At 38.3% G+C, this 14,831-nt stretch overlaps 1 protein-coding gene across 8 annotated transcripts in view; it reads left to right on the forward strand.

Moving 5' to 3' along the window:
* MTM1 (myotubularin 1) overlaps positions 1–14,831 on the forward strand; it is a 145,857-nt gene that overhangs the window by 27,292 nt on the left and 103,734 nt on the right. For all 8 annotated transcript variants that reach the window (XM_045188181.3, XM_024551090.4, XM_024551092.4 and 5 more), the window contains exons 2-3: positions 2,421–2,493; positions 14,631–14,703. In XM_045188181.3, the coding sequence (XP_045044116.1) occupies positions 2,477–2,493; positions 14,631–14,703 (90 nt within the window). In that variant the 5' untranslated portion in view covers positions 2,421–2,476. The remainder of the gene's footprint in view (positions 1–2,420; positions 2,494–14,630; positions 14,704–14,831) is intronic.

Here is a 14,831-nt window from a genome sequence, read left to right on the forward strand (position 1 = left end):
TCATTCATCTGGTTCACAACCATGCTGCAGTAAAATAGACAGAATAGCAACTGAAAGCCAGAGAAATTAAATAACCTGCTTGAGGTCAGTTAGTGAATCACAGAGTTGGAATTTGATTGGAGTCAGCTCCAACATCTGTGCTCTCCAATACCATGCTGTTCCAGCTTCTGTACATTTCAGGAATAATTGGAACCATTCAACAAAAAGAGGTTCCCTGATGACCTTTTACAGCGAATCTCATCATGAAATTGACTGTTACCTGGGCCCTTGGATTTCTCAGATTTGTACATGATCTAACTTTTAATAGCAGTTTCCAGTATAACTCTAAAAATGAGGGCTTTAGACATAAAGACTGCATATTGTATGGGTCCATTTATATAAAGTGTCCAGAATGGGCAAATTTATAGAGAGAGCAAATCTGTGGTAGCTTAGCACCTAGGAGAATGGGGAGTGATGAGTGGCTAATACTGGTACTGGGTTTCTCTTTTAGGGTGATGAAAATGTTTTAAAGTGGTTATTGTTATGTTGGCACAATTCTGTGGATATACTAAAAGCCATTAAATTAAGTTGTACACTTGAAAATAGTGAGTTGTATAATACGTGAGTTATGTCTCAATAATGTATTAAAAAAAAGGTGAAAGTGAGGACTTTCCTCTGCTATATTTAGTTCATTTTAAATTGAAAATTTTAAATGAGGATTGAAGAAAACAGGAAGATTTATCTTTTATGGTTTATAAACAGGAACAGGAAAGTGAAGACTGAGTTGACTGCATAACCTAACATTTTAAATTTCTTCTGTTGACAGTAATAATTTAACTTTTGTTTGAAAACACTTACTTGTTCAAATGTTTTAAATATTATACTATTTGATTACTAAAAAGTAATTTCATATCTATTACTGAATAAAATTGCCCAAATATATAATCTTGTTTAGTTAATAGAATAATTTTAGGGCAAAAACATCTGACGTGCTCTATCTCGTCTTTCCCCATCTGCTGTTTCAGAATAATGGGTTATTTTGCTGGGATTTGAACTTAAGGTTAGAGAGGTTTTTCAGGGCTATTTTGTCTGAATGTAATTCATCTTAGAGTTGTCATTCATTTATCTTTTTAAAAAGTTATCTCTTAATTTTAGGTTGTGCCATGTATTAGTAGTTTTAGGTTTCTGAAGTTTAGTGGCCTTTTTTATAAAGAAGTATTGTATTTTGCCCTGATTGTTAATTTTTAAACCTCAGCAGTTCACCAAACCTGGGATTTGGTGAACCCATATACCATCTAAACCCAACATGATGTTTCAAAATACTGTGATTTTGCACATAATCATTCATTCACCAGATAGTCATAAGTGACAACTGTGTGCTGGGATAAAGCCATGACCCAGGTGGACCCCTAGCCTTGCCCTTGGAGAGCTGAATTTGGGCAGTGGGAGTGGGGGAGGCTGGCAATCCTAATCTTACAAGATTGTCCTCACCTGGCTTCTTCATTCTGGTGGTTGCCCTTGGCTGCATCCTGTCATCTGTCTTGGGCCTTACTTAAGGGCAGTGACTGACATGCAAAGCTATCAAATCACTAGGTTTTGTACTATGGTGTGTGTTAATATTCTCCATGCTGGACTTTTTAAACAAGTGAATACTCATTTAATGACCCTGGAAAAAAGATCCCACAAATACCGGCAATCACCTTGTTGAGTCGGATGCTGTGTGCTTCCCTGTGACTTAATGTATCTCTCTGCCATTAACTTTGATAAATAAGATAACTGAAGCATTGCTTAGTTTTCTGTTGTTGCTGTAATCTTCACAAGTATAAATCTTGTGTTAAAATGATATTGTTAATGTTTTGAATATGATGCTTTCATTTATGTCTGAATTGTGATGAATATGCATTATTTAAATGAAGTATATGCTTTGCTTAGAAAATACTGATTAAATCAAATCTTACTGATTTGATTTCCATCAAATCCGTGCCACTTTAAATTGCCTCAATTTGGAGTAAGTAGAATTCTTAAAGGGGAAGATACAGTGAGTCCAATTGTCTACCCTTTATTGCTCTGCTACCTCTAAATAATCTTTAAAAAATTAAGAAGTGTGGAAATTTGAGGCCTTCTACACAATTACTAAACATTAAGTTCTTTTAGATGACAATTTGAATGCTAAGAGTAAAAAAATCCAGGGATATGTGTCCTATTTTCTGCTGAGCTCCCCCCCATGCACACTCAGCTAGCTGCCCTTTCCTGTTCTTCCATAGTACCCTGCACTGTGCTTAGTCCTTTGTGTGTGTCATTGTCACTGGCAACTACTATGGGAATAGTGCCTGTAAGGTGTAGTACTTTTGGTTCTCAACTGCAGTATTTAAATATCAGGTGTTGCATATGTTTGAAACTGTGTACAATTCAGTTGATACTGATGTTGTTTTTCTTCGTAGAGTTTCCAGTATGGCATCTGCACCAAATTCTAAATATAATACACGCTCCTTGGAGAATGAGTCTATTAAGAGGGTAAGTTGTGTTTTCAGATTTATCCTATGTCTTTCTCTGCATTTCTCTTTTCATATTTCAATGTTAGGCAGTCATTTTGAGTTTATTGAATTATTAATTATATTATTCATTCACATAATGTAAATACTTTAATACATGTGGTTTTATTTATTATTCTACTGAATTCTAGAAAAGACAGACTACCTTACATGTATTGCATGAGTTTTGTTTGTAAGTCTTTTCATGTAACTTCATTTTTTAGTACCTCTGTGTTGTGTCTATTATTATATTTGAGGTACTAGGCATTCCTTGCCCCTGAAAGTTTTCTGAAAGAGATATTAGAAAATCATGGCTCACTGAGAAACTTGTTACACCTTTCTAAGTGTTAGTATTATTTACTAATTATGATAATAAAATAGTTGTATGACCAAAACAAATACAGCAAATAAATAATTTCTATTGACAAATTAATAGAAACAAATAATTTCTATTAACGAATTAATAGAAAATAGTTCAAAGTATTGAGAAAATTGTGTAATTACAGGGAGCTTGTGGAATATATATTGAAAGTAAGGGATGGATTTCAAATAAGCTTTATTCATGGCTCTAAATGGCTTTTGATACATATTATCAATTATCCGCCAGAAAGGTTAATTTACACTCCCAATGGCAGTGTAGGGGGATGCAGTCAAAGGGAGCAAACTTATGTTTTTTAGTTTGTATTTCCCTGATTACTAACAAGGTTGGCCTTTTAAAAAAAGAAGAAGAAAACATGGGTTTTGTCTATTTGTATTTCTTTTGTGATGTAGGCAAAGTAGCTGTTCCTGTACTTTGCCTATTTGCCTTTGGGATATTTGGGAGTTTTTTTCCTATTGATTCGTAAGTGTTCTTTACATGCTATTATTAACACTTTATATTATATAGTACAAGTCTTTGTCCTAATTTTTTTTATTGACTATGTTCCCTGAGCTCTACACTATATCTCTGTGGCTTGCACATTTTATTTTATTTTGTTTAGTGACATATTTTATTTTTTAAAGACTTTATTTACTTATTTTCAGAGAGGGAAAGGGAGAGAGAAAGAGAGGGAGAGAAACGTCAATGTGTGGTTGCCTCTCACATGCCCCCCTCCCACTGGGGACCTGGCCTGCAACCCAGGCATGTGCTCTGACTGGGAATTGAACTGGCAACCCTTTGGTTCGCAGGCCAGCACTCAATCCACTGAGCCACACTAGCTAGGGCCATATTTTATAACTGGAAGTTTGTACCTCTTATTTCTCTTCACCTACTTTATTGTTAGCCTTTTAACTATTATATATTTATAGTATTTTGTTTTGATTTTGAAAGTCACAGATTTAAAGTTTTTATGTAATCACATCTATCAATCTTTTCCTTTTTTATTTTCTGCTTTTGGTATCATCACCAAGATCACATAAGTTTTCATTGTATTTTAGTAATGTCATGGTACAAGAATCAGTTCTAAAGACAAGGGTAACTTCAAGAAGGTAATTATAAGTCCGTGTGTAACATTAAAGTAAGATATATCCTGTGTTAACCCCATGTTATCCTGTGTTAATTAAACATTTGTTTTCCTTATTTTGTAGTTTAATTATGCTTTCTTCTGACCCAGAACTTTGGTATTTGAAAGGCATACCAAATATTAAATTTGCTTATTATACTTCTTTTTAGTTAGTGAGAGGTGATGTTAAAGGATGATGGTAATTTATTTCTAGTCTTATTACTTATATAAGGTGTTGGGGTTTGCTGCTTTTTGAGAAAGACATTCCTGGCTGGGGACAATTTCTCTTGTCTTCCTAGTTAAAAATGCTTAGCTTGCAAGCACTGAAACATACTGAAAATTAGCTAAGAATTTTCCTTTTGTTTCTGAATAAAAAAGGTAACCATTAAAAATCTAGCAAAGCACCCCTCTTTGACAGCTTATATTTTACCTAAATACACAATTCACATTTCTCTCATTTGATAATACTTTACATTTGTATAGCCCTTGTTAATTCACAAAACTGTGCTTGTACATTTAATATAATATAGTCACTTAACATAGTCATAAAATTCCTTTGAGGGAAGTATTAACTAGTTTCACACATGAAATGATTGTAGTGTAACTTTGGAAAACAACTAGAAAAAACAATGAATGAAAAGTAATGCTGAAAAGAACCTTTTGCCCAAACAGATTTAACGAGGTGCCTCATTTACCCTACATTGGACACACGCAGCCCATCATTGGTATAAATCGATTAGGGTAGTTGAAGAGATTGAGACACCTTATCAGGCATCCAAGTCACAATTGCCAGTTATAGCAAATCAGACTCTTAGAACACTCCTGTGGATTTTTTTTTAAGACTTTATTTATTTATTTATTTTTAGGCAAAGGGGAAGGGAGGGAGAAAGGGAGAAACATCATTGTGTGGTTGCCTCCCGCATGCCCCCTACTGAGGACCTGGCCTGCAACCCAGGCATGTGCCCTGACTGGGAATTGAACCAGTGATCCCTTCATTCACAGGCCTACACCCAATCCACTGAGCCACACCAGTCAGGGCTACCCTGTGGATCTTAGTGGTTAATACTTGCATGCCAGAGGGAGCCACTGTAGCCAGTGAATAAAGCACATGCCTGGGAATACCTCTAAAGCCAGGAGGCCTAGAGAAATAGAACAGCAATGGGAAGGATTTGTGTAGGTGGTACCTAAGGCTCCTGTCAGCTCCAAAGTTCAGTGACAGACCCCTTTCTTTCTCTTATCAAGTTACTTACTTGGCAAAGAATCTTAGTAAAATAAGAAACCCAAAATGTAATAACGGTTATTTTCTGGAATTGTAAGAAGATTCTGTGATTACTGTTGCTCAGTTAAGGCCCCATTGAAAGAAGTTTTCATTACTACTATTAAAAAAAAGATAAATGACTAAATATTTAATATCAAAAAAAGCTGCCACGGTATACGTGTATCTATAGAATACATTTAATATTTACTTTGTATCATTTCCCAGAATGCTGAAAATCATGAAGTGCTGGGAAGGGACATTTAAACATTAATATTAAAAAATGTGCTGATAGTGACTTCCAGTCAAGTTGGAGGCATAGGTAAAGAAGGCTCACCTCCTCACATAACCACGGCAAAAATTACAACTAGACTACAAAACAAATATCACACAGAATCATCAGACAATTGAGCTGCATGAAAGTCTTGACAACCAAGTAATTAAAGAAGCCACATACATCCAGATGGGTAGGAGGTGTGGAGATGTAGAGACATGTGGAGAGGCACGGAGGCACACAATGAGCCTCCACCACACCAATATGTGGTAGATAAAAACCAGGAGGCATACCTTGGGAGTGAGGGATCCCAGCCCCACACTAGATCACCCAGCCCAGGGTTCTAGTGCCAGAAAGATAAGTCCCCGTAATTTCTGGCGGTAAAAACCAGCGGAGGTTGGGGCAGTGGAAGAAACTGGGTTTCCCACCAGTCTCCTCTTACAGGGCCCCAGCGGACTTAGGACTTATGCAGACCCACTCTCTCTGGGCTTCAGCACCAGGGAAACAGCTGGAATGGCACCAGTGGCATACAGGGAGAAATCGAAGTGTCTGGCATCAGGATGAGTTCTGGGAGACAGCTTCCTTCCAGACAAAACTCCAGAGGCCAGGCAGCAACATTTTCCCCTCTCTGAGCCCTCCTCCACACAGAGCCATAGAGCAGCAACATAGGTTGCTCTACTCTTGTGACTGAGGCTGCACCCCATACAACTCACCCAAATGAAAGATCAGAACCAAACTCCAGAAAAAGAACTAAATGAAATGGAGATAAGCAACCTATCAGATGCACAGTTGAAAACACTAGTTATCAGGATGCTCAAGGAACTCATTGGGTACTTCAACAGCATAAAAAAGACCCAAGCAGAAATAAAGGTTACACTAAGTGAACTAAAGAAAAATTTATAGGGAACCAACAGTGGAGTGGATGAAGACAAGAATCAGATCAATGATTTGGAACATAAGAAAGAAAAAAACATTTAATCAGAACAAGAAGAAAAAGGAATAATAATAAAAAAAAAAAAACTAGGATAGGCTAAGGAGCTTCTGGGATATCTTCAAACATACCAACATTCCCATCACAGGGGTGCCTGAAGGAAAAAATAAAGAGCAAGAAATTGAAAACTTATTAGAAAAAATAATGAAAGAAAACTTCCCTAATTTGGTGAAGTAAATAGACAAGTTCAGGAAGCACATAGTCCCAAACTAGATGAACTCAAAGAAGAGCACACCAAGGCACATCATAAATAAAGTGCCAAAGGTTAAAACAAAGAAAGAATCTTAAAAGCAGAAAGAGAAGAGAGTTACCTACAAACAAGTTCCCATAAGACTGTCAGCTGATTTCTAGAAAGAAACTTTGCAGCCTACAAGAGACTGGCAAGAAGTATTTAAAGTGATGAAAAGCAAGGACCTACAGCCTACATTACTGTATCCAGGAAAGCTATCATTTAGAATGGAAGGGCAGATAAAGTGCTTCCCAGATAAGGTAAAGGTGAAGGAGTTCATCATCACCAAACCATTATTACATGAAATGTTAAAGGGAACTATATAAGAAAAAGAAGATAAAAATTACGAACATTAGTTTTTGGGAGGCAAGATGGCAGAGGAGTGAATGGAAGCCACACTAACCTCCTCTGAGTGCCAATATGGAATTACAATTAAATTGTGGAGAAGTCACCCAGAACAAACAACTGAACAACAGCAAGAGAGAAGCCTTATAACCTCAGATACACAGAAGAATCAGCTTCATCACTGACTGACTGGTAAGCACTGTGGTGGAGACTGGAGGGGGCTGCCTGGGCACCCACAGGTGGCAGTGCCAGAGGGATAATTAAGCAGCTGGTTGGATCCCCCTGAGAAGAGTGGGGTCTAAAACCTAAGTTGGGATCCCTAGCCTAGAGCACCAGAGCCCCAAAAGTACACATAAACACCGGTAGCAAAAAGCAACAGGGTTGCTCTCTGCCAGAGATGGACAGCTGGAGACAGAAAGAGCTGTTTAAAGGGCCAACGCACAAGTTTTCATTTGTAACCACTTACCTGGGGCTCTGGCAAAGGCAGGGGCAGAGTGGGCTAGAGACGCCTGAGGAGAGACTGGGGATGGAAGCTTTAGGGAGAGAGCTGAGAGAATACACATTGGGATCCCAGTGCTGAGTCATCCCCCATACTGCAGCTGCCATTGTTCTCAGGCAGCCCACTCCCTGCTGAGTGGCAGGTGCCTGAGGGGAAACTGCTGCCCTGACCCCAGGAGAGATTCTGCCCCGGCTCTGTGGTGTTTAAGCCTGAGTGCTGAGTGCAGAGTGACTAGATTAACAGCTGAAGGACACAACCACAGACAGCAGATCCCTGGCAAATGGGCAGAGTGGACTAGAGACATTTGAGGAGAAACTGGGGATGGAGTCTTTGGGGAGAGAACTAAGAGAGTGGCCACCGGGATCCTGGTACTGAGTAATCACCCCTATGGCAACAGCCATCCTGCCCATGCTGACCACTCTCCTCTGAGCAGCAGCAGCCTGAGGGGAAACAATAGCCCCAACCCCAGGAGGGATTCTGCCCCTCCCATGGGGCTTAAGCCTGACTGCTAAGTGCAGAGTGACTAGATTAATAACTGAAGGAGAAAGCCACAGACAGCAAGCGGATCCCTGGCACTCTTGGAGCAGGCTGCCTAAGGTCAGATGGGCTCATCATTTGTCATCAACAGAGGTGGATCTAGAAAGAAAAAACAGTGGTAAATACTAGAGGCTACTGAGAGGAAATCTACTCTGATCTTCTCCATGATTAGCGATATTTTCTTTCCTGCATAGCTTTTTTACATTCATTTCTTGTCCAGCAATTTTGTGCATATTAACTCTCTATATTTGATACTATAGTTTATTTCTCTCCTTTCTTATAATAGTCTTCTTCACTTTACACTCTTATTAATACTGGTTCATTTGCTGTACATAGTGGGATTTTGGGGGGTAAATATTTTTGCAGATGTGGGTTTATTCCCTGGGCCTTATGGTTTTTCTCTGGCAGCACCTGCACAACAGCATACAAGACATGGTGGGCAGAATGACCCTCAGTCAACGAGCTACAGGGAAGGACGTACCAGAGAGAAACCCAACAACAATCAAAACCCAATTCCATCCAGAGGGCCATCACAAATGGCATTAAGGATCCCAAGAGCATCAAGTTCAGGAGATCAAAGAGACTGCACCAATGCATCTCACACATCTCCTACCATAGTCCACACTACAAACTCAGGGAGTCAAAACAGATCAATTTAAGAAGCAGAGGCAAACAAGAAGAGTCTCACAAAAAATGGGAAGATGAAGAAACAAACATTGAACGGAGGGAAAGGAGGAAGTTTCAGAAAGAATGCTAAATGAAATAGAAATAAGTCAACTATCAGATATTGAGTTCAAAACAATTCTTATAAGGAAGCCCAATGAACTGACTTACCAAAAACTACAGGCAAGCTGTAAGGAACTCATTGCAAACTGTATCAACATGTAAAAGGAAACAGAAACTATCAACAAGGGCCAAGAGGAAATGAAGAATACAATTTCTGAATTGAAGAACACAGTAGAAGGAATCAAAAAAGACTAGATGAAGCAGAGAATTGAATCAGTGAGCTGGAAGACAAGGTAGAAAAATAACTCCCAGAAAGACCAAGAAAAGGAAAAAAGACTCAGAAAGAATGAACAAGTGTTGAGGTAACTGCATGAAATGTAATAATATCCATATAATAGGGATACCAGAAGGAGAAGAAGAGCGAGAGATAGAAAACCTGTTTGAAAAACTAATGATGGAAAACTTCCCTAATTTGACAAGAGAAAACATGACACAAATCCAGCAAGCATAGAGGATCCCCATCAAGACAAACCCAAATGGGCACACTCCAAGACACTTCTTAACTAAGATGGCAAACTTCCAAGACAAAGAGACAATCTTAAAGTCAGCAGGGGAGCCTTCATAAGGCTAGCATCTGACTTCCCGATGGAAATGCTACAAGCCAGAAGGGAATGGCAAGAAATATTCCAAATAATGAAAAGCAAAGGTGTGCAACCAAGACTACTCTCTCCAGCAAGTCCCGCAATTAAAAAGGAAGGCAAAATAAGGAGTTTTCCAGACAAAAGAAGGCAGAAAGAATACACCTCCACCAAACCATCACTGCAAGAGATGCTAAAGGGACTGCTGTAAGAAAAGGAAGAAAAAGAGAGAGAGAGAGAGAGAGAGAGAGGAACACAGGTACAAAGGGAATAAAATAGCAATGAATAAGTACCTATCAATAATAACCTTAATGTAAATGGATTAAATGCTCCAATCAAAAGACATAGGATAGCTGAATGGAGAAGAAAACATGACCCACACATATGCTGCCTCTAAGAGACACCTAAGAACAAAAGACCTACATAGACTGAAAGTGAAAGGTTCGGGGAAAAATATCCCAAGCAAATGGACAGGAAAGAAAAAGCCAGGGAAGCCATACTTATATCAGAGAAAATAGACTTCAAAACAAAGGCCATAAAAAGAGACACAGAAGGACACTTTGTAATACTCAGGGGAGGACTCCATCAAGAAGACAGAAACATTGTACACATATATGTCCCCAACATAAGAGCACCCAAATATATAAGGAAAAACTTTGGAGGACTTCTAGAAAGATATAGAGGGCAACACACTTATTCTAGGGGATTTTAACACTCCATTGTCAAAAATGGATAGATCTGCTAAACAAAATATCAATAAGGATATTGTCACTTTGAACAATGTCCAAAGATCAAATGGACTTAAATTATATATATATATATATATATATAGAACCTTTCATCCCAAAGAAGCAGAATACACATTCTTTTAAAATGCACATGGAACATTTTCAAATATAGACCACATAATAGGACACAAAACAAGCCTCAACAAGTTCAACAAAATTGAGATCATATCAAGCATGTTCTTGGACCACAAGGTCCTGAAACTAGAAACCAACCTCAAGTAAGACACTCAAAAACACTCAAGTTTGTGGAGCATGAATACCATGCTATTAGACAATAAATGGCTTAAGAATGATATCAGGGAAGAAATAAAAAATTTCTAGAAACAAATGAAAATGAACTCAACAGTCCAAAAATTATGGAACTCACCTAAGGCAGTCCTGAGAGGGAAGTTCATAGCAATGCAGGTCTACCTAAGAAAGATAGAAACATTTCAAATAAACAACCTAACCCTACATCTACAAGAACTGGAGGAACAACAAACAAACCCCAGAGCAAGTAGAAGGAAGGAAATAACCAAGATCAGAGCAGAATTAAATGACATAGAGGCTAAAAGAACAATTCTAAGGATCAATAAATCCAGGAGCTGGTTCTTTGAAAAGATAAAGAAAATTGACAAGCCTTTAAGCTGACTCATCAAGACAAAAAGAAGAGGATCCAAATAAACGACATAAGAAATGAAAGAGGAGAGGTTATGAATGGTACGTCAGAATAAAGAGGATTGTAAGAAATTACTACAAAGAACTATATGCCAAAAAATGTGAAAACCTAGGTGAAATGGACAAATTTCTAGAAAAATATAATCTTCAAAAACTCAGTGAAGAAGAAGCAGAAAGCCTGAATAGACCAGTAACAGCTTATAAGTTCAAAGCAGTAATCAGAAAACTCCCAGCACACAAAACACCTGGACTGGAGGTTTCACAGAATTTTAGAAAACATTTAAGGAAGAGCTAACCCATATCCTTCTCAAACTATTCCAAAAATCCCAGAAGACGGAAAACTCCCAAACTTATGAAGCCACCATCAACCTAATCTCAAATCCAGATAAAGACACAGCAGAGAAAGAAACCTACAGGCCAATATCTCTGATGAACATAGATGCTAAAATCCTCAACAAAATATTAGCAAACTGCATCCAGCAATACAGTAAAATGATCATCCACCATGACCAAGTGGGATTCATCCCAGGGATGCAAGGATGGTTCGATATTTGCAGATCAATAGATGTAATACATCACATAATAAAAGGAAAGACAAACATACATGATCATACCAATAGATGAGGAAAATGCATTTGTTAAGGTACAGAACCCATTTATGATAAAAACATTCAGCAAAGTGGAAGTAGAGGGAGCATTCCTCAACATAATAAAGGCCATATACGAGAAACCTACGGCCAACATCGTACTCAATGGGGAAAAACTATAAGCTGTCCCACTATGATCAGGAACAAGACAAGGATGTCCGCTTTCACCAAGTCTACTCAACATAGTACCGGAAGTCCTAGCCACAGAGATCAGATATGAAAAAGCAATAAAAGACATTCAAATTGGAAAGGAGGAAGCAAAGCTGTTGTTGTTCCCACGTGACATGATAGTGTACGTGGAAAATCCTATAGATCTACAAAAAAAACTGCTTGACCTTGTAAGTGGATTTGGTAAAAGAGTGGAATAGAAAGTCAATATTCAGAAATTGAAGGCATTTTTGTACACCAACAATGAAATACCACAAACAGAAATCAGGAAAAAAATCCCATCTGCTATTGCAACAAGAAAAATAAAGTACCTAGGAATAAACAACGAAGGAGGTGAAAGACCTGTTCTCAGAAAACTACAAATACTGAAGAATAAAATTAAGGAGGCACAGAATTTTCAGGAACTACTATAAAGACATATGGACAAAACCAAGGGGGAGGGTGGAAGCAAGGGAGGGAGGGAGGTTTGGATGGGGTGGTGGGAGGTGTGGGGAGAAAATGCAGACAACTGTAGTTGAAAAACAATAAAATATGTTTTAAAAAAATTAAGGAACACACAATGGAAGCATGTACCGTGTTCATGCATTGGAACAATTAACATCATCAAAATGTCCTTAATACCCAAAGCAATTTATAGATTCAATGTACTCCCCATTAAAATACCAATGACATATTTCACATAGAACAAACATTTCAAAAATTTATATGGAACCACAAACAACCCTGGATTGCTGCAGTAATTTTGAGAAGGAACAAAGGAGGAGGGATCACAATACCACATATGAAACTATATTACAAGGCCACATTAGTCAAAACAGCCTGGTACTGGCATAAGAACAGACACAGTCCAATGGAACGGAACAGAGAACCCAGATAAACCCAAGTCTCTATGGTCGATTAATATTCAACGAAGGTGGCTGAAACATAAAATGGAGTAAAAATAACTTCTTCAAGAAATGGTGTTGGGAGATGTGGACAGCTACATTGAAAAAAATGAAACTCAAGCTCTAACTTACACCATACACAAAAATAAATTCAAGGTGGATAAAAGACTTAAATATAAGTCATGGCACCATAAAAGTCCTAGAGGAGAACATAGGAAAATTTCACACATTCCACGCAGCAACATTTTCACTGGTATGTCCCCTAGAGCCAGGGGCATAAAGGATCGAATACACAAATGGGACTTCATCAAAATACAAAGCTTCTGCACGGCTAAAGGAAAAAGCATTAAAATTAAAAGAGAACCAACTGTATGGGAAAATTTATTTGCAAATGACACCTCAGACAATGGTTTGGGCTCCGAAATATATAAAGAATTCATATGACTCTATTCCAGGAAGACAAAAAACCCAATTAAAAAATGGGCAAAGTACCTGAACAGAAACTTCTCCAAGGAGGACATATCCAAGGAGGACATACAGAGGACCCAGAGACATATGAAAACATGCTCAGCATCAGTAGCCATCAGAGAGATGCAAATGAAAACCACAATGTGACACTACTTCACGCTGGTCAGAATGGCCATCATTACCAAATCAGCAAACAACAAGTGTTGGAGAGGTTGTGGAGAAAAGGGAACCCTAGTACACTGTTGGTGGGAATGCAGATTGGTGCAGTCACTGTGGAAAAGAGTATGGAATTTCCTCAGAGAACTAAAAATGGAACTGCCCTTTGACCCAGCAATTCCGCTGCTGGGTTTATACCCTAACAATCCTGAAACCCCAATCCAAAAGAACCTGTGCACCTCAATGTACACAGCAGCACAATTTACAATAGCCAAGTGCTGGAAGCAACCTAAGTGCCCATCAGTAAGTGAGTGGATCAAAAAACTGTGATACATTTACCCAATTGAATGCTACACAACAGAAAGAAAGAAGGAGGTCCTACCCTTTGCAACAGCATGGATGGAATTGGAGAGCATTATGCTAAGTGAAATAAGCCAGGCGGTGAAAGACAAATACCATATGATTTCACTTATAAGTGGAACCTAATCAGCCAAACAAAGAAGCAAGCAAAACAGCCAGAGACATTGAAAGTAAGAACAAACTGACAGTAACCAGAGGGGAGGTGGCAGGGATAATGGGGAGGAAAGGAAGAATGGTTGTCAAGGAAAAAGTATAAAGGACACATGGACAGCATAAGGGGAGTAGCATAAAGGGTGGGAGGTGGGGATGGGTGGGATGGTGGGAGTGGTGGGGCTGGAAAATGGAGAGAACTCTAGTTGAAGAGCAATAAAAAAAATTATGAAGTTTAAAATGACAATAAATTCAAAATTGTGAACAATTGAATATGAAAAACCAACTAAGCAAACAAGCAGAACAAACAGAATCATAGATATGGAGATCCTTTCGAGGTTTATCAACTGGGAGTGTGAAGGATGAGAATGGGGGAAAAGGGGCAGGGATTAAGAAGTACAAGTATGTAGTTGTAATATACATGGGGGTATGTTAAGAGCAGTATAGGAAATAGAGAAACAAAAGAACTTATGTGCATGACCCATGGACATGAACTAAGGGGAGATTGCTGGGGGGAATGGTGTCACTGGGTGCAGGGGAGCAAAGGGGAAAAATTGGGACAATTGTAATGGCATAATCAATAAAATATATTTAAAAACCCCAGGACATAAGTACATAATAAGCACTTAATAAAGTTTACTTTTTATCAAAAAATTATGTTGATATTATTTGCAGACTAACAATTATCAGAGCTAATCAATTTTGAGGGTAAGTTGTATTTTTTGGTTTGAAGTTTCTGTGCCGATGTTCTATAATGGTAAGTATTTCTCATTTGAGAAGTATATTTCTGGTCTGTTATGTTCCTGGTTGCTTAAAACCTGAGCAAATGTAATGTCATTACTTCTGAGGACACTCTTTTGTTTCCAGGCTTCCAGGGATGGAGTCAATCATGATCTCAGTGAGGCTGTTCCTCGACTTCCAGGAGAAACTCGCATTACTGGTAAGGCTCCTGTGAAGTTAGGATTTGCATAAATTGATGGAAAGCCCAGCAGGATCAGGTGGCTTCAATTCCTCATGATCTGTAGAAGTGGAATTTAGACAAATAGGCTAGCTTTGTTTAAAAGTGTT

Source organism: Desmodus rotundus, chromosome X (assembly GCF_022682495.2).
Source record: "Desmodus rotundus isolate HL8 chromosome X, HLdesRot8A.1, whole genome shotgun sequence".
Classification (NCBI taxonomy): Eukaryota; Metazoa; Chordata; class Mammalia; order Chiroptera; family Phyllostomidae; genus Desmodus; species Desmodus rotundus.